The sequence below is a fragment of the Protopterus annectens genome, chromosome 5.part1, assembly GCF_019279795.1.
Source record: "Protopterus annectens isolate FY-2018-M chromosome 5.part1, PAN1.0, whole genome shotgun sequence".
Lineage (NCBI taxonomy): Eukaryota > Metazoa > Chordata > Ceratodontiformes > Protopteridae > Protopterus > Protopterus annectens.
This window is the reverse complement of record NC_056736.1, coordinates 289,026,376-289,047,499: the sequence shown is the minus strand read 5'-3', so window position 1 is coordinate 289,047,499 and position 21,124 is coordinate 289,026,376. Positions and strand designations below refer to the sequence as shown.

The 21,124-nt window shown below is 43.1% G+C and overlaps 1 protein-coding gene across 4 annotated transcripts in view; it reads left to right on the top strand.

Annotated features, from left to right (window-relative positions):
* ATP5PO (ATP synthase peripheral stalk subunit OSCP) overlaps positions 1-21,124 on the top strand; it is a 474,569-nt gene that overhangs the window by 77,547 nt on the left and 375,898 nt on the right. For all 4 annotated transcript variants that reach the window (XM_044072960.1, XM_044072959.1, XM_044072958.1 and 1 more), the window contains exon 2: positions 16,552-16,599. In XM_044072960.1, coding sequence (XP_043928895.1) covers positions 16,552-16,599 — 48 coding nt within the window. The remainder of the gene's footprint in view (positions 1-16,551; positions 16,600-21,124) is intronic.

Sequence of the window (21,124 nt, the reverse complement as noted above, 5' to 3'; positions counted from 1 at the left end):
ACAAAGCAGAGCCATCTAACTGCAAGAAAAGTGCTACAAGCTCTAGGCTTCATGGCATCCTGCATAATTCTGGTACCTCATGCCAGGCTGCATATGAGAAAGCTACAGTGGTACCTAAAGAATTTGTGGTCTCAACACAAGCACAGCCTAGAAACCAACATTCCAATAATCCCATGCCTGAAGCAAGAGTTCTTATGGTGGGCTCAGGTCTGTCAATCAAACACAGGACTGCCCTTCTGCAAACGTCAACCAAGACAAACCATCACGACAGATGCCTCAGACCTCGGTTGGGGGGCACACATGATGGGCAAGTGCTTTCAAGGCCTATGGACTCAAGACCAGCTGCATCTGCACATAAATCTAAAAGAAATGATGGCAGTAAAATTGGCAATCCAGGCATTGAGACCTTTTCTCCAAGAAGGCCAGTTGATAAGGACAGACAACACCACAGTTATGTGGTACATCAACAAACAGGGTGGCACACACTCATACCCTCTATGCCGGTTGGCACTGGACCTATGGGATGTGGCTCTGAGCTACAACATTCAGTTACAGGCAATTTATGTACCAGGGAAGGAAAACATTCTAGCAGACATATTAAGCAGAACTACAACAGATGCCCACGAATGGATGCTGCATCCGGACATCTTCAAAACCATCACAAGAGAATGGGGATTACCACAAATTGACTTGTTTGCATCCCCTTTCAATCACCAGTTGAAGAAATTCTGCACAAGGGCTTACCACCCACTTGCTTGGAAGGTGGACTCCCTATCCTTCAGGTGGAAAAGCCTGACAGCATACGCATTCCCACCACTACCTTTGATGCACAAGGTGCTTCTCAAGATCAAAGAGGAACGTCCGAGGATCATTCTGATAACCCCAGACTGGCCAAGACAACATTGGTATCCACTTCTGAGGAGCATGTCCCGGGGACAAATATGGACACTGCCCCTGATCTCATTACTGCTGACGCAGAACAACTACAACATTCTGCATCCGAACTTAAAAACTCTGCAGCTAACTGCCTGGAACATCACATAATAGCAATTAGCCCTAATTTATCCCAAAGGGTTAAAGACATAATCCTGGAGGCTTGTAGACCTTCAACAAGAAAGAATTATGCAGCAAAATGGAAAAGATATCTCATCTGGAGTACTGCAAAGGGGCAAGATGTGACACTGGTGAACATAGCCAACATCCTGGAGTACTTGGCGGAGCTCTTCCATACAGGCCTGTCCTATTCCTCCATCAAGATACATGCATCAGCTATTTCAGCAGAGTACAGCTTGGATCCTCCTGTCTTCTCGCACCCTCTGCTCAGACAGTTTCTGAGAGGAATCAAAAATGTAAAACCTCCCAGGAAACCTCCATTGCCCGCATGGGACTTGAACTTTGTGCTAGAAAAACTGACTCTTCCCCCTTTCGAACCAGCAGCAACAGCAGAAATACAATACTTATCCTGGAAGACTGCTTTCCTGCTGGCAATAACTTCAGCAAGAAGGGTCTCTGAACTACAGGCATTAATGGCAGTGCAACCCTTCCTAATCTTCCATCAAGACAGAGTGTCCATGAGAACAAATCCTACATTTATGCCTAAGGTGGTATCCAGAGTATCTTTAAATCAGGCTATCCACCTTCCTACATTCTTCCCCAACCCACAGAACAGGGGAGAAAGGCTCTTACATACCTTGGATGTACACAGACAATTACGCTACTACCTGGACAGGACAAAAAAACAATAGAAAAACTGACCAGCTTCTGGTAGCATATGCAGCAGGAAAGGAAGGAAAACCTATTTCTAAACAGACAATCTCCAAATGGATAGGAAATTGCATTAGATTTTGTTACTCCTACCATGGAAAGAAAACTCCAGAGAACATCAGGCCTCACTCCACAAGGGCTACAGCCACTACCACAGCTTTCTTACGAGGAGTGGCTACCAAGGACATTATAGAGGCTGCTACTTGGACCTCCGTGCATACATTTGCCAAGCATTATAACTTACCTTTATACTCTAGATCCCGTGCTGGCTTTGCCACTGCTGTTTTGCAAGGGATCCTAACTACACCATAATCTCTTATTTCCTCCTCCCCTAGTTTAGCTATGGTATTCTACCCATTTGTAAAGACTGCAGATGCATCCTTGAAGGACATAGTACAGTTTTGTACCTACCATAAATGTAGATGTCCGAGAGGAATGCATCTGCAGTCAGGATTACCCACCCTCCTTCCCCTCTGAGGTACTCCTAGGGTATTTGCCAATCTTCAGCTAGCTTGGGGGGATCTATTATGGTGTATTTGTTTGTATATATGTACATACATGCTTATTTTATGTGTTTGCTCTCTACTATTTGGAAACTTTGGCATTTATCCAAATTTAGCCATCCAAGAGGGCACCTGGCATCTGGGGCAAGAAACACTGAGGAAAATGGCGTAGGCTGATGCCTTTATACCCGAATAACTGCCGCAATGACGTCGGGTGAAGTGCGACACCAGCCGAAGCCAGACCCAGACTTTGGAATCCGGCCGACCGAAGGGCTGCCTGACGACAGGACAACCCATTTGTAAAGACTGCAGATGCATTCCTCTCGGACATCTACATTTATGGTAGGTACAAAACTGTACTTTTTGAATGTCATTTTGGAGGCCAGAAGGCCTAGTACAAGGAAAGTTTATGCTGATAAATGGAGGAGATTTTTTATTTGGAGCAAAGCAAAGAGCTTTGATGTTTCAGGGCCTAATTTGAGTGTTTCACTTCAGTATCTTACAGAATTATTAGACAAGGGTTTGTCTTTCTCCTCTGTAAAAGTTCATGCTGCAGCCATTTCTGCTCACTATGACTGTGACCCACCATTATTCTCTCATCCTTTGTTTAAGCAATTTCTTAGAGGGGCAAAGAACATAAGACCCCCGCGTAGAGCTCCTACTCCTTCCTGGGATCTCAATTTTGTGTTGGAAAAACTCACTTTACCTCCTTTTGAACCTGCAGCTACATCTGAGTTGAAGTTTTTGTCTTGGAAGACTGCTTTTTTGTTGGCCATTCGTCTGCTAGAAGGGTATCTGAATTACAGGCTCTAATGGCAGTTGAACCCTTCCTGATTTTTCATAAGGATAGGGTATCCCTGCGTACTAACCCTACTTTTATGCCTAAAGTGGTTTCAAATGTGGCCTTGAACCAATCTATTCATTTGCCTACATTTTATGCTGATCCCCAAAATAAAGGGGAGAAAATTTTGCACACTTTGGATATTCACAGGCAGTTGCGTTATTATTTGAGCAGAACTAAAGGGTTCAGACAGTCTCAACAGTTATTTGTTTCTTTTGCTTTGGGCTCTCAGGGGAAACCTGTTTCAAAACAAACTATTTCTAAGTGGATTGGCCATTGTATTGCTTTTTGTTATTCTCATCACGGTAAGGAGATTCCGGCTGGAATCAGACCTCATTCCACTAGGGCTACTGCCACTTCTACTGCTTTTTTAGGGGTGTAGCTACTAAAGATATTTTGGAAGCAGCTACTTTGAGTTCAGTGCACACTTTTTCTAAACATTACCATTTCCCTCTTTATTCCAAATCTAGGGCTGGGTTTGCCACTGCAGTTTTACAGGGCATGTTAGCAGCTCCCAATGCTTTATGATTTTGCCAACCTCCCTTTACCTTTGCTTTGGGATTCTACCCACAGGTTATGACTGCAGCAATGTGAGATGAAGAACATAGTACAGTTTTGTACCTACCATAAATGTAGATTTTCAAAGATCCACATTGCTGCAGTCCAATTTACCCTCCCTCCTTCCCCTCTGTAGTTTGGAGTGGTTGTGTGGTTTGGGTTGTAAATATTGTTTGTACATGGGTTTTGGAGGTTTTCTGTTTTTGGCTATGGCCTTTCTTTTTAGGACCTTCTGACATCTGGGGCAAGAAAGACTGAGGATATGACGTCAGTCATGCGCTTTAATACCACGGCGTACTGACATCAGATCTGAGCGACCATGACCGACGCCAGCCTAACTCTTTGGTATTCGGGCCGACCAAGGACAGCGGACTACCCACAGGTTATGACTGCAGCAATGTGGATCTTCGAACATCTACATTTATGGTAGGTACAAAACTGTACTTTTTACTTCGACAGCTTGCCGTGGCAGAGTTTTTTCTTCTAGTTTGTTGGCTTACTCGTTTACCAATGGTGGGAGGGGTGTTTGTGCTCCTGTTGGCCAGTCTGCCCACCAAAATGCCCAGCAGCCATGGGTTAATAAGCATACACCTTGGCATGATGCTATTGTTATTGGGCTTCCATTCAACAGATATGTAGTCTAAGGGATTCAAATCCCACAGACTGCCTCTACAGATATCACAAGTTATATTGATGTTATGGAGAAGAGGAAATTCATCCCTGGCTTGGCACCTATGTCTCTAATGGACACAGGCAGCCTGCAAATGGTTCATCTCCCAGGCCCCTGCTTGTAAACGTTTCATCTCCCATCTCCCAAGCATCTGCTTATACGTATCAAAGGTACCAGAACTTGTTAGAAATTTTGGGTTAATGGCTAGGCTTAAAAAGGCCTTTGTGGTTGTTAGCCTAGTAAACACCTGTGAGCCTATGGTGTCCACTTGCCCTGCTTGGGTTACCTGGGATAGCTCTGTTTGTTTTTACATCCAGCTTTCAATCAGCTTGCCAGACATGAGCTAAGAATTGCTACATTCCATGTAGGCTCGCTGACTGGACACAGCTTGGAAGTGGATGGCATGATGAGGTGGACATCCTCTGTATCCAAGAGACAAGGTGGAAGGGCAGTGCATGTAAGCCACTTGGTTTGGATTCCAGATTCTACTAATCAGGACGACAGGCTAGAGATGATGTGGGAATTGTGGTGAGGGTGAGACCTTAGAAGACAATGAGAGATGAAACGATAGGGGAATATTCATAATATCAACCTAGGCTTCACAGCAGGGTTGTGATAGTGAGGAAAAACGTGCATTCAGACAGCAGTTGCAGGAATGGCATTCATAATGGGTGACCTGAGTGCACGTATCGGGACAGACAGAGAACAGGATATGAGGACTGTCTAGTCCTGTAACCCCCACCCATGTGGACCCAAAGGACAAGAGGCCATTCTAGACTTCTGCCTGGCAAGTGGCTTGATTGTGGTCAGCACATGGGCAGCAAAAGAGGCTGTCACTATTGTGGCCAACATGCAGCTCATAAACTGCTGGTTGCCCCAATCAGCTGCAAGCAGTGGTCAGAAAAGGCTGCAAAATCAACGGAGACCAGACTGAAGACCTGGAAGTTGAGAGAGAGTACAACAGTTCAATGAATTACTTTGGGCCCTAGCACCCTAAGAAGAGTAGTTAGGTGGAGTTGAATAATGGCAGTGCCTCAAAACAATGCATTTGAGGACTACAGGACCGATATGCAGCCGATCCAGCTATTCAAGGAAGGTACATAACGCTGATGGTGGAGTACAGAAGTCCAGGAAGCCATCAAAAGAAAGGAGTTTAGAAAACATGGGAGATAGAAAAAGACAGACCAGGCTAGGAGGGAATACTGACTGGCAAACAGAGGCTAAGAGAGGAGTTGCAATAGCTACGAACAAGGCATCAGAGGCAGTCAGCTTTTATAAAGTGACTCAGTAGATGGCACAAAGAACTATATCAGGTTGCAAGGCAAAGACTGAAAGAAAAAGAAGGTAGTCTGGCACCCTTCATCAAGGATGTCCTCAACAACCTGCTCACCAGCCCTCAAGAAATCAAAGGCAAATCTTTCAGCAGCTTCTGAATGAAGAAGCCCCCCCCCCCCCCCCGGAAGCTGTACTGTACTGTCCCAGTTAGAGCCTACAATGAGAGAAGAGGAGAAGCCCACCACAGCAGAACAGCACTAAGGAAAATGAAGTCAGGGAGAGCAACAGGATAGGATTGTCACAGTGGATATGATAAAGATATTGGGTGAGATGGGGGAGAAATGGTGTACCACAGATGACTGGCCAATAAGCATATTAGTACCAGTGTTCAAGAACAAAGGGGACATTCACACCTATGGGCAGTACAGAAGTGTGAAACTCCTGTTGCTTCGCATGGAAGTTCTGGAACGGGTGATAAATACTCGAGTAGTAGAAAGTGAGATGCGAGATGAGCATTTTGGAAACTAATCAGGATGTAACGCAACCATCCCAATGGTTGCAGTGAGACAGAGCCTTAAGAAGAAGGTAGAAGTGAGGAAAGTGTCTAACTGAGCATTTCTACACTTGGAGAAAGTATATGACAAGGTCCCGAGAAAACTGGTTTGGGCAGTCCTGTGGTGGTTCAAAATCCCAGAAACATTGGTAGAATTAGTATAAGCTGTGTTCAAAGTCCCATTGACTCGCCTAAGAACAGTGTTCAGTCTCCAGGGGTGTTCTCGGAGGGAGTTTGTGTTCATCAGGGTAGAGCTCTGAGGCTACTGCTGTTCCTACTGGTGATGGACTGCATTTGCAAACCAGTAAAAGAAGACCGATCAACAGAGTTGCTGTATGCAGACAATGTGGCATCACAGACAGACTCTCAGCAAGAACTTAAGCAAAGGATAGAGAAATGGAATGCAAAACTGAAGACACTTTGGGTGAAACAGGGTACAGATAGCACAGTTGTAATGGTAGCAATTGGGGAAATCAGAAGACGTTGAGAATTAAGAAGGGAAAATAGTGGAACAAGTTAACTGCTTCAAGTATCTAGCAGGAGAAGTCTGAAGTGGACAGAGCTAGAATCAGAGAGGCTGCTGCTAACTGGTGTAGTTTTTCATGGGTAGTATGACAGAAGAATGCCAAAGAAGCTGAAAGGTAAGGTGTACAAAACAGTGGTGCAATAAGTACTACTGTGTAGTACAGAAACCTGGGCAGTAAAGGCAAAACAGTTGAGGGAGATAGAGGTGATGGAGATTGCGCCACAGATGTGTGGCATGATGCACACTGTGGGTCAGACAGTGAAATGAGGACATAAGAGCAGAAGCCAAAGTAGCTCTAATTGCAGAAAATGTTTGAGAGCAGGTTATGGTGGTTCAGGCGTATAAGCAGAAGACAACCTGTTGAAGATCATTTGGTACAAACTGGAGGAAAGCGTGTGTGTGTGTGTGTGTGTGTGTGTGTGTGTGTGTGTGTGTGTGTGTGTGTGTGTGTGTGTGTGTGTGTGTGTGTGTGTGTGTGTGTGTGTGGCAAAGAGGTAGGTGGATTGTGTGAGAGAAGACCTGCAAATAGTTGGGCACGAGTTTCATAGAAGGTAGGAGAGTGACATTGATTAAAGAGAGATGGCGACAGTTGCCACAATACCCCGACCCCATATGAAAATGGGGGGGGGGATAGTGGAGGAGGCGACGACAACTCTGGCCTGTTTTGCAGGAGGAATAGTGGAGAAGCAAGATAGGTGCAGCCCCCCCCACACATACACTTACTAACCCTTATGGATGATGATACCAGTAATGTGAGTCAGAGGATCCACTACTACCAGTCAGGTCAAGGGCACAGGCTGGGTTGACCAGATACTTCACCATAGGTCTTATTTAGCCCCACAGTATTTTCTGAATCAAAGAAGTAGTAGACTGCAGTTGAGCAAGTGTATACTTGACCCCAGACGTGGAGAGAGCCTTGAGCACTCCCAGTACTAATTCTAACAAAAGAGAGTGGAACGTGCATAGGGGAGATGTATAGGTGAGATCTTTGAGCTCGATTGTGGTAGAGCAGTATACACTCTTGTCAGAGCTTGCCCCACTGTCAAGCTGTTTTATCAACATGTTGGGGGGGGGGGTGACAGGACGCAGCTTAGAAGTGGATGACATGATGATACGGAGGAGGCTGGACATCCTATGTATCCAAGAGACGAGATGGAAGGACAGTGCAACAAAGCCACTTGGCTTGGGATCCAGACTCTACTACTCAGGTGGTGGACAGGCTGGAAATGGTGTAGGAATTGTGGTGAGACAGAGGCTTCAGAAGTCAGTGAGGGATATCATCAGAATTAATGACAGACTCCTGGCAATCAGACTCCAGTGTAATGATAGGACAGTATTCATAATCTCCGCCTATGCCCCACAGCAGGGTTGTGATAGTGAGGAAAGGAGTGCATTCAGACAGCAGTTGCAGGACCTACTAGATAAAGCAGGACAACATGAATTGGTGGTGATAATGGGTGACTTAAATGCACATATCGGGACAGACAGAACAGGATATGAGGACTGCCTGGGTCCCAATGGGTGGAGCAATAGGAATAAAGAAGAAGCCATTCTAGACTTCTGTCTGGCAAATGGCTTGATAGTAGCCAACACATGGTTCAGAAAGAGAGGCAGTCACAAGACTACATACAAGCGTAGCCAACATGCAACTCGGGTAGACTTCCTCCTGGTAAGGAAAAGGCACTGGGGTAGAATCCATGATTGCAAAGTCATCCCCAGTGAAACAGTCGGTTCACAGCATAAACCAGTAGTTGCCACAATCAGCTGCAAGCTGTGGTCAGAGAAGGCTCTAAGGTCAACAGAGACCAGGCTGAAGACCTGGAAGTTGACTGGAGAGAAAGTACAGCAGTTCAAGGAATTACTCAGGGAACTAGCACCCCAAGAAGAGGAGGAAATAGGTGGAGTTGAAGAAGAGTGGCAGCGCCTAAAAACAGCATGTGTTAGGACTACAGAAAAGATATGTGGCCGAGCCAGGTATGGAAATAAGGTACATAAGGAAAGCTGGTGGTGGAATGCAGAAGTGCAGGAAGTAATCAAAGTAATCAAAAGAAAGGAGGAGTGCAGGAAGAAGTGGGAGATTGAAAAGACTGACCAAGCTAGGAAGGACTACTGGTTGGCTAACAAAGAAACTAAGAAAGAAGTTGCAATAGCAAAGAATAGGGCATCAGAGGCACTCTATCATCTTCTGGAAAGTGACTCAGTAAGGGGCACAAAGAAACTATACCAGGTTGCAAGGCAAAGACAGAAAGATAAAGAAGATAGTCAGACACCCTTCATAAGGGATTCCAGCAACAACCTGCTTACCAGCCCACAGGACATCAAAGGCAGATGGAAGGAGTATTTCCAGCAGCTTCTGAATGAAGAAAACCCCACAGAAGCGGTTCTGCCCCAGAGACAGCCTACAACGAAAGTAGAAGAGGAGCCCAGCTTAGAAGTAGTAAGAGCAGTACTAAGGAAAATGAAGTCAGGGAAAGCAGCAGGCTAAGATGAGGTCACAGCAGATATGATAAAGATGCTGGGTGAGCTAGGGGAGAAATGGCTCCTGAGGGTACGAATTGCAGTGTGGAAAGAAAGGCGTATTCCAGATGACTGGAGAATAAGCATACTCGTGCCAGTGTACAAGAACAAAGGGGACATCCACAACTGTGGACAGTACAGAGGCATCAAACTCCTACCACATTGCATGAAAGTTCTGGAGAGGGTGATTGATAAACGGATACGCAGAATAGTAAAATGTAAGATGGGAGATGAACAGTTCGGATTCAGATCAGGATGCAGCACAATTGACCCAATGTTTGCATTGAGACAGATACTTGAGAAGAAACTAGAGAAGAGGAGATAGTCAAACTGGGCTTTCCTAGACTTGGAGAAAGCATATGACAAGGTCCCAAGAAAGCTGATCTGGGCAGTACTGCGGTGGTTTGAAGTCCCAGAAACATTGGCAGAATTAGTACATGCTATGTACAAGGACCCAGTGACTCAAGTACGAACAGTGTTTGGCCTCACTGAGGGGTTCCCAGTGGGAGTGGGTGTACACCAGGGTTCAGCTCTGAGCCCACTGCTGTTCATACTGGTAATGGACTACATCAGCAAACAGGTTGGAGGGGACAGATCAACAAAGCTGCTGTATGCAGACGATGTGGCAGTACAGGCAGACTCTGATCTAGAACTTCAGCAAAGGATAGGAGAATGGAATGCAAATCTGAAGGCACATGGGATGAAACTAAGCACAGATAAGACCGTGATAATGGCAGCAGATTGGGGAAATCAGAAGAAGCTGAGAATAGAGACAGATGGGAGGATAGTAGAGCAGGTAAACAGCTTCAAGTATCTGGGAGGGGTGGTTGAGGAGAAGGGTAGTCTGAATGAAGAGGTCAAAGCTAGAATCAGAGGGGCTGCCGCCAACTGGTATAGAGTATCAGGTGTAGTCTATGACAGAAGAATGCCAAAGAAGCTGAGAAGTAAGGTGTACAAGACAGTGGTGCGACCAGTACTACTGTATGGTACAGAAACCTGGGCAGTAAAGGCAGAACAGTTGAAGAAGCTAGAGGTGATGGAAATGAAGTGCCTGAGAAAGGTGGTAGGATGCACACTGCGGGACAAGCGAAGAAATGAGGACATAAGAGCAGAAGCCAAAGTAGCTCCAATTGCAGAAAAGATCAAAGAAAACAGATTACGATGGTATGGGCACATGTGTAGAAAAGCAGAAGACAATCTGGTGAGGGAGATTTGGGACAGACAGGAAGAAGGTAAGAGGAAGCGAGGGCGTCCAGCAAAGAGGTGGATGGATTGTGTGAGAGAAGATCTGCGACAGTCAGGCAGGAGAGTGGCACTGAATCGAGAGAGTTTGCGACAGTTAATACGATACCCCGACCCCATGTAAATGGGAAAAAGATGATGATGGGGGGGGTGATAGACTATAGTCTGTACGACTGCTGGATGTTAGCTAGGAACTAGTAAGAAGGCAGGTGTCCAGTACACTACTCCAGTCTGCTTGCAGGGCTGTCAACTTGATCTTGGCTTTTTTGGATGTTCAGCAGTGGTGGAGATGTTTCCATGCTTCTAAAAGTAATATCTTGAAAGCAATAAAAAAGGCACTGGATGGGCAGCTCCGATTTCAAAAAGTTGATATTTTTATTGTTCACACTTCGAGCACACTGAACACACTCCAATGCAAGCCACACTAACACTTTAACTTAATCACTGTTTTCTTCCTAAATTTCATCAGATGACCATACCAACTGTTGAATACCTATATATATACTCAACCCTTCAATTTTAAAAAGCTGTCAAAAGTACATAATCATATAGAAGCATATAAAACATTTAGAACCATAACAAGCCTGTTGTATTAAAAGTATGTATATGCCAAATAGAAAATTAAAAACTTTTATTTACTTATGCTGTTAAACCTATGTTTAAACTTATTACATAGCACAATCTACTGAACAAAATAAAGACTACAGTTTAGCTGACATCAGCTTTAAAACGGGCATCAGAGAGAGAGTGTCATTCAATCCTGTATATCTTTTAGCTTCTAATGTTAGCTGCCAATAGAGCTCACTATATTCATAGGTTGGTACTAGGCTATCAGCCCTAGGGCCTATACAAGCCTAGCCATAACAATTCCCTGGCTATTTCTTCCCACACTATTTACTTCCCTGGACCCCTGTCTAGCAGGGCAACTGACATGATCCCCGGGGTGAATTTCCTTTCTCCCATCCAATTATCAAGGTTCCTTTTGAAGAGGGCCAGAGAGGCACTCTGCTTGACATGTATGGGCAATCTATTCCAGAGTCTGGGGAGTCTCTGGGTCAGGAACCTATCCCTCCAGCATGTTTTGTTTATTGTGATGACAAGGTTTAGATCCCTGGAGCGTGTGGCTGAGTGATTGGGATTTCTTTGTGTAGCATGTCCAACAGCTCTGGGTTTGACATGGCCTTGTATGTTAAGCAGAGATCGCCTCTGAGTAGGCAATATGCAACAGAGTATAGCTGGAGTTTTTTAAGGCGGTCAGCATAGGGCATCTGCTTTAGGCCTGTGATTCTTTTAGTGAGGTATTTCTGCGGCCTTTCCAGTTGTTGCAGATGTCTTGAGAGGTACATACCAAACGGGGCGTTGTATTCTATAATGGGTCTAATGAGGGATGAGTACAGTGGGACAATGACCTTTTTTCTGGATGAAAAGCCCTTCGTGATGAGGTGTGTCACATAGAAGGATTTCCTGACTGTTGTGGCAATGTGGTTATCGAAGGTGAGACCACTGTCCACCTGTGTCCCTAAGTCTCTTATCACACTTTCGGTGTTTAGTGTACTGCCACCTATATGGTAATTCACGGATACATGTTTTTTCCCCAAAGGGGATAACTATACATTTCTTGGCATTGAGCTTGAGCCCATGGCTCTGGCACCAAGCATCTGTTTCTGTAAGGCCCTTTTGTAGAGTATCCACATCATTTGGGGATTCAACAATGGCTCCCAGTTTGCAGTCATATGCGAACTTTGTTAGCCAGAGTCCCTTAGTGTTGTCCTGTACTTCAGAGAAGTAGATGCCAAACAAGAGCGGTCCCAGGACTGAACCCTGAGGTACTCCACTTGTCACTTGTCTGGAGCTGGATTTGGAGTCGGCTACTTTTACAGTGTGGGTTTTTTCAGTAAGCCAGTTAGCAACCCATTGGGTGACGTAGGGATTAATGCCCAGTTTAGTAAGTTTATCTATGATTCCAGAGTGGGAGATGGTGTCAAAGGCCTTGACAAGGTCTAGATAGGCTGTGTGGACCACCTTACCCTTGTCCATGGCTCTGGAGACTGATTCGAAGAAGTCAGTCAGGTTCAGGAGACAAGATCAGCCCTTCATGAACCCAAACTGGGTGTGGTCCAGTGTTTGAAGGTTGCCAATGTCTTTGTTTATAAGTTCCATGATAATACACTCCATGGCCTTGCAGATAAGGCTTGTCATTGTCAGACTGATGGGACGGTAGTTTCCGGGATCTAAGGTGGATCCCCCCTTGTGGAGTGGGATAACTGTAGCTGTGCGCCACTCAGTGGGCACGAATCCTGAGGTGAGGCTATGATTAAACATGACACTTAGGTGAGGTGCCAGTTCATTTTGTAGTTCATTTAGTACACAGCCCGGGATATCATCTGGTCCCATGGATGCTGTATTCTTAGCTTTGGAGAGTGCGTTTTTTACCTGTGTGGCCATTATTACCGGAATTTGGCAATCTTCTGGTATTGAGATGGGCCATTTAGGGGGTGAGGGGGGTGAAGTTGGCACTGAATCGATATGCCAGGATATTGGCAATATCCTTGGGATTAAACGAGTTTCCCAGGGACCTCCCCTAGGATCTATAGGCAGTACTTCTATAGCAAAAAAAAAATAAAAAGTATTTCCATTTTATCAGAAGAAAAGTGTAGTCAAAAGACAATTTGTACGTCTAAGTAGAATGACCTCAGACGAAGATTTTCACAAGGAATGTAGTTACCTTCTGGAATTATTTTAAGCTCGGGGGAACCCGGATGGTCTTAACTGAGGTATTCAGGGAGGTGTTAGGGACTAGGGGAACAAGTTTGCCCCTATAATAGGGAAATGTATTGTGGATATTGCTCAGATCAATCAAGACACAGATGCTGCTTTAAAAATGCTCTGATTTATTACTTATGACAGTGAAGCTAAGCTTGTCAGAGACACAATTGAGAATGAATGGAACAAGTTTGCAAGCGTATCTGATCTGAATTTTATATTCTAGAAACCTTTCAAATGTATTTATAGAAAGGGTTGTAATATAAAAAATATTTTAGAAAGTGCTACACCTAGTTATAAGTTACTGAATTCTAACATGAGTGTCACATACAAATGTGGTAGTTGTGCCCAATGTCCTTATATTGAAGCAGATGAGATGGTATATTTAAAAAGTAGAAATAAATATATTAAGACCAAGGGTCATGCCAGTTGTAATACTAGTGGCATTATTTATTTAGACCTATGTGGCAAATGTGAGGCTTACTGTATAGGTAAAACCGAAAAGAAATGTTAAAATCAGTATATGAACACAAGTATGATGTAAAGAAAAAGAATATCAATAATGCTCTATATAAGCGCAGTCAGACCTGTACCGAAGCTGTTTTTTGTTTTTTTTATTCTAGATGTACTGCGTATAGATCCTAGGGGTTGTCCCTGGGAAACTCGTTTAGAATATAGGGAGCTCTATTGGCAGCTAACGTTAGAAGCTAACAGATATCCAAGGTTGAATGACACTATATCCCTGATGCCTGTTTTAAAGCTGAGTCAGCTGAACTGTAGTTTATTTTTTATTTTGGTCAGTAGATTGTGCTATGTAATAGGTTTAAACATAGGTTTAACACCATAATAGCTTGTGCTATGTAATAGGTTTAAACATAGTTTTAACACCATAAGTAAATGTTTTTTAATTTTCTATTTGGAGTATACATACTTTTAATACAATAGAATTTTTATGGTTTTTATGATTCTAAATATTTTTGTTTGTATATGATTATGTACCTTTGACAGCTTTGTAAATATTTTATGAAGAGTTTGTACATGTTTGTTTTTATAACTTGTTTCCATGTCTTTATAGGGTTAATTTAAATTGAATGAATTGATTGGTGAAGGGTTGACTATTTTCACAGACATAATTACACATGTAACGCCTCGCTATTACATCACAGGCATGCAGGTAGGCTAATATTGCACATAATTAGAACACATTTTAACACTTTTTGAACTGAACACTTATGCTTGAGGCTTTAGTATTGCAGTAGACGATATATGTATATATATATATATATATAGATATATGTGTATGTATATATATATATATATATATATATATATATATATATATATATACACACATACATATAGTATTCAACAGCTCATCTGATGAAGTGAAGTTTAGGACGAAAACACTGTGATTAAGTTAGTGTCAGTGCGGCTTGTATTGAAGTGTGTTCAGTGTGCTTGAAGTGTGAACAATAAAAATATCAACTTTTTGAATTGGAGCTGCCCATCCAATGCCTTTTTAATTGATTATTCATTTTGTTTAGGCACTTTTCCACTATTTTGGTTACTTTATAATATCTTGAAAGCCAAGGTTCCAGGGGAAGGACAGTAGGGAAGCTCATCAGTTTTGCATCATAGGCAGAACCTGGGGTAGATGTTTTAGAGATTCCATAAAGGAGCAGTCATCTAAAGAGGAACTTGAGGAGCCATGGATCTCAAGGACTTTTCCTCCTCTCAACAAGGAAGATTGGTGTACACCACCCAACTCCTCAGGGGCAACAATGGGGTAGGGACCCCTGCGCCAACAGACAACTCAATAACCAGGAAGGTGCAGAGGCTTGTATGGCCACAAGATCAGTGCTTCCAGAGTGTAAGGCAAACTCTAATTTTTGACTACATGTGACTTGGAGACACTGCAAGAGGGTGATGCAAATAAAAGAAATGCAGTGGGCCTGGCACATGTATTGAACTTGAGGCCCTTATGGCGAAAGCCTCCTACCCATGACTTATACTGCTGCCAGGCATCATATGCTTGCTGTCTCACTTGTTAAGCTGGTCCTTGTACAGGTTCACCCTGTACTTTCTCCTTATTCAGGACTGGCCCTTCCACTGGGCCTGGGTGGGGAGATTCCCGGGGGAAGTACTAGTCCTCAGATGCTCCTTGTCTGTGACTGGATGACTTGAAGGCCACTCTCCAATATTAAATATCTGGGAAGTACCAAGGGCATAGCTGATCTCTTGAGAGGAAGGTGGCATAAGCTTCGCAGCATATAGGTTGGAACCAGAGCTTCCCAAATCTCAAATACTTCACAGTTATGGAGGACCAGAATGGCAGTGAGCCCCTACTAATTTGATGCATATCCTTATGAAGCCTGGGAGGGATTCTGCTGAAACTCAGGCCTCCAGCTTGCCTTTGGGATAATTAGGTGCCAGTTCTCCAGTGAGGTCCCAGGCGCAGAAACTTAAACTTACCTTCCGGGCATCGAAAAAGGATATTTCTCAAAGTTACCATTACTTGAACCCCCCCATACACACACACACGCTGTTAGGATTTATACAAGTTTCATCAACCAAAGAAATGCAGAGACTTCTGTTGACTGGAATCTGAATTGTGCCACTGTTGGTTATGGGGTACAGGAACACTCAGTGTAGTCTGGATATTACATCATGGGTGTAAGTCCTTCTCCAGGCACTGGATTTTGTGTGAAAAGATGCCTATTGTTTGGGTTTACTCTCTCTGCCAATTGTCGGAGCTCAAAGAGGATCCTCTGAATCTTTTTGGAATTTACCTGGGTAGTGCATTCCAAATAAGCCCATTGCCCATTTTAGGAGAGACTGGATGAGATGGGTGATGGTAGTTGAAAAAAGTCCCACAAGTACCATTAGCCTAGGTAGTGCATCTTAATTTGCCACCTTACTCTTGATACCTTGTTTAATCTGTTTTTTTTTTTTTTTGTCCTGTTTCTGTGTGTGGGCTTTGATTTATGATGCAGTGCTTGTTTCTGTGTGAGCTTGTCCGATTCGAAATGTGCTTTATTCCTATGACCTGTTAATGGTAAGTAAGCAAACCAAAGGAAGAAATCTGTATTGTTGAGTAACTTTTTAATTGTGTCCTTTTTTGTTTTGTATTAATTGCTGTTTGTATTTGAAACTTGTTGGCAGAATTATTATAAGCATGAGTCTTCTGTCTTGCCAAGCATTTTGTAATTTGCTTTTTAGGTAATATATTTTAGTGGTGGTGTATGGTAGTTGACATCCCTGATTTCTTGCATAATTTGTACATTATCATTTCTAGTTGAGGGGAAAGAGAAACTATTGTTTTTCTATATATTTTTTTAGGTGCGCCATTTCAGCACTAGTGTGGTTAAGCCAGCTGCTCTAGTAAAGGTAAGTTTATTTTTATTTATTTTTGTTTGAAAAATGCTTATCCTGGGAAGGAATACCAATTCAGGATTTGCCTTAACATTCTGATGTAAAGGAACTTTGGAAAAGTTATGTTTAGCTGATAAGTAATGAAAAAAAGAACAGTAATTGATGTATGTAATATGATTTAGGTAAAGTCATGCAACTGCTTTTCTGCTGAGAGCAGAAACACCATTATCTGAATATGTAGACAGTTAAGAAACACTGTGCTGTAGGTGATGTAACACAGAATTACTACATTTCAGTAATTTTATTAGGACATGGTTACATTTAAAATAGGAAGTTTAACGATGATGAGAGATCTTTTTCATATAATTTATGTACAACCTTTTGAGCTTTGGCATTTAATCTGTTTGCAGCAACACTGAAGTATTTGGAGAGATCACTATTTCTGTAACAGTGAGACTGGCAGTTAGTGTTCCATCACAGTTTTAATGTCTTGCACTCTAGCTTACCAAAATTTTATATGGGTGGTTTCTTAATAAAGAGCTTGTGAACTTAGAAAATCTCCACATTGAATCCCCCTCTGTTGGTTGAAATTGTGTGGGGTGCATCCATTTGCTTCAATGGACGGGGACCTGCACATGTGTTGTAGTGCATCCATTAAAGTATATAGACAGGGACTTGCACGTGTTGTAGTGTGTCCATTAAAAAGTATATGGACGCACTCGCGTGCACTTTCTACTTTGACATCACAGAGGGTAAAGTTCAGTGAACTGAACTTTTCAGTGAAGTACACTCTCTCTTACAAAGCATTTAACTGTAAATTTGGCTCCATAAAATGGGCACCATTAAGAGGAAAATATAAAGGACTATGCCGGGGCACCACATGCCCCGGTGCAGGAGGTTTAAAAAAAAAAGGGTGACAGAGCATAAGGATATGTAGACTGTGTTGAAGGTTGGAGCTGGGATATCTAGAGAGTTTTTCCATGTCAGCTGTTTGTTTCTAGACTCTTTGTTGTCTATTACATGCATGTGTGACCCCTGGGTGTGAGAATCTGTAATACTGAATAGCTGATCTCATGGCCTGCAGTACAGTAGTGAAGGTGTGGGCCAGCAGTGGTTTGGTTCATAGGTGGTTGGAGACCATTAAAAACCCTAGCCGATTTGCTCCAAATCAGCACTGTCAGGTTTGTTTCTTGCTCATGGTCACAAAGCAAATGAGGGCTAAAGATTCAAGCCCTATAGCGCAGGAAGCTCATAGCTTAAATCCTCTGCTGACTGCCAGATGATTGTTACTGTTGCGAATCAGTAGGCTGCAGTCTATTGTTTGATGTCAGTACTGTTTTGAATTTGTCAACTTTTTCTTGTTGGAATTGGACAGTAGAATGACATTTCTGTGCACCATGTTGGTGTCTCTTGTTCCAGTTTTGTAGTGGTAAAGATGGATACCTTGCCTTTGTGTCACAAAGATGGCACTGCAGTAAGCGATTTCTGTTTTAAAAATGCTATGGAGCAATATAGTGGGGAATGGAGTCATTTCATCTGTGCAAACGTGACAGATGTGTTGCACAAGGAAATGCAATGTTAGAGAAGCTCCCTGTAGTCCTTTACTCTGACCTTTATTCTAATTGGGTTTCAAATAAAATTCAAGCTGAAAAGCTACGCAGCCAAGCTGTCAGTGTCATGGTTGTGGTTAGACATCTGAGTGTATGTGGGGAAACATCTGAGTATTGCACTGAATTACTTGATACTTTTCAGTATAAGGGCTAGGGTTAACAAAAAGTATTCCAGAGATGGTGTGGATATGCCTGCTCAGTTGATGGAGGACAGTAACTTGTTCCCATCGGGTGGCAGTAGTATGAAATAAGGAGGTCTAAGAAGGGGTTAGTTCCATTGGAAAAGTGAGAACAGGTAGTAAGTAGCAGGAACATACTGAGATTATTTTTGGGAGAATAGAAATTTGTCCACATATTCATTTTCAGTGTCTTTGTTTTGTGAGGATGTCCTGGAAGGTAGAGAAAAGATTAGGAAGAAGATGCATGAATGTGTGAGTCTGAAAAATTTGCAGAGGGATTAAGTGCTGGTTCAAAAGTGTGGACTTGATGCAGAGAATTAAGGCCTTGAGGAGTTGATGAGCTGTTTCCTGTTGTCAGGAGTACAGGATTTGGAATTTTCCACCACTGTTTGCCTATTTTGTAACTGTGAGCAAATCACAGTGCTCCCTTTTGCCCCTGAAGAGAGACAGTTATGCCAAATAGGCTTACCATGTTTAGTAAATGTAAAATAGTTGCCATTCATTGGCTAACTGGAACATCATAGAGCATAGTGGGGAAACTCTGCGGAATGGGGGGAGGCAGATAAGTGGTTCAAATCCTGCATCTCTGTTTCCTTGGAGGAAGTTATAATGACATTGGACAAGTGTATGTAGAAATGAGGCATTTAGGAAGTCAGATGATTGTAGAATGTTTGCGCATTTTTAAGGTTGGAGAATTTATTTTTTTGTGTGGGAGTCTTCTTCACTGGAAGTAAATCAGCAGTCTAATATAAAGAATACTGGAATAAGAGGGAAAAATCCAGGCCCACTTCATTTTGCAGTCTGTCAGCCATTTTATTATTTATTTATTTATTTGTTTGTTTATTTACATTTGTTGACCGGGAATGTCCGACTGGATGCAGGTCCATTTTCAGCAGAGGCCCGGGCAGAAAAGCTCCACAAATTAAAATATTAGCCATATTTACAGATTAAGAATTCTAGCAATTAAAATATTACAAACATAGTTACAGATGAAGAACATATTAGATTCAGTAGATAACTAGCATCTGTTCTATCCACGAAGTCATAGCAGATATTAACAATTGTTACAATAAGAAGTTACTGCCATATAATAAGTAGATAGGCATGGAAGTATCAGAGCTTGCTGTATCAAAGGTAGTTTGTGGGGTGGAAGAGAGGTAGAGGGTAGATGGAGTGGGAGAAGTTATAGGGGAGAGTTACAAGGGCATAGCCAGCATGTTTTAGGTGCGCTTTAAGTAATGCTTTGAAGTGGGTGCATGATGGTAGAGAGGTTATTGTGGGGGGGGGGTTCCATAATTTGGCTATAGCGCTGGAGAATAGTGCTTCTCCAGCAGTGTTATTGGCTCTAGTAACCTGTAATTGATTTTTGTTGCTGGACCGTAGTGGTCTGGTGGTGAGATAGGTTTGGAGTAGATACTGGAGGGATAGGACCTTTAGAGATGGTTAACCAGTTTGTGGGCGAGTGTGAGTTGATACCATTGAAGGAGGTGAGGGAGTTCTAGCCAGTCTAGTTCAGTAAGTGAGAGACAGTGGTGACTGTGGTAGGATGCCCCGGTGGCGAATTTGGCGATTTTGTTGTAGCAGGTCTCGAGTTTATTTAGATCGCATTGCCTTAGGTCGGTATATATTGGAGAGGCATAAAGTAGGGTGGAGATGAGGTGTGAATTTGCAAGTGAAATCCTAGCTGCTTTGGTGAGGAGTTGCTTATTTCTGTATAAGGCTCCTAGTTTTTAGTGGACTTTGTTTATGGTCATGGATATGTGAATGTCAAATTTGAGATTGTTGTCTATTTCAACTCCTAGCAATTTGGTGTGATCTGTTGGGTGGATAGTGGTGGTGTCTTTTGCTATGATGTTAAAGTGAGAGTTGTTTTGAGTATGTTTGGTGGGTTTGAAGATGAGGAGTTTAGTTTTGTTTGGGTAGAATATTAACTGGGCATCGGATAGCCAAGTTTCAACAGAGGAAAAGGCATGCTGTGTGACCTTTTGCAGTTTGGGTTGGGACTGGGCGGAGCAGTTGATGGTCGAGTCATCTGCATATTGTATGTGTGCGCCATGTTTGGTGGCAGAGGCTAGATTATTGGTGAGAAGAGTAGGGGTCCAAGGATGGATCCTTGGGGAACACCAGTAGAGACAGATAGTTGGGGAGGTATGTCATTTTGCCATACAACAGATTGCTGGCGGTCAGACAGGTAACTTTGAAACCAGTTGGTGACTGAGAAAAGAATAGCTTATTGTGTACACAGAGGAGTTGTTTGTGCGGGACCATGTGAAATACTTTATATGGTGAAGGATAGTGTTAGTAAAAGAGAGTAAGGCAGTGGTGGTGCTATGGTTTGGTCGGAAACCATGTTGAGTATTAGAAAGGAGGTTGTTGGTAAGGAGGTAGTCTGAGATTTGAGAGTGAATGCATCTGTCTAGTATTTTGGAGAGTGGAGATAGAATCGCTGTGGGGTAGTAGTTGGTTAGATCTGTGGAGGGGCCGCCTTTGTGAAGGGGAATGATGTGTGATATTTTCCATAGTGTAGGGGCGTAGCATTCTGACAGAGATCGGTTAATCAAGATGGGTACTGGGTAGGCCAGGGCATCAGCTGCAATTTGTAGGAATTCACTTGGGAGGTTGTCTACTGCTAATTTTGTGGGTTTAAGTTTAGTTAAGAGTGTTCTTATGTTGGAGGTAGAAATGGGAGAAAATGAGAAGAGTGTGGGGAGATTACTGGGTGAAGGTGTGGGGTGTAGGGGAGGGGGGGAT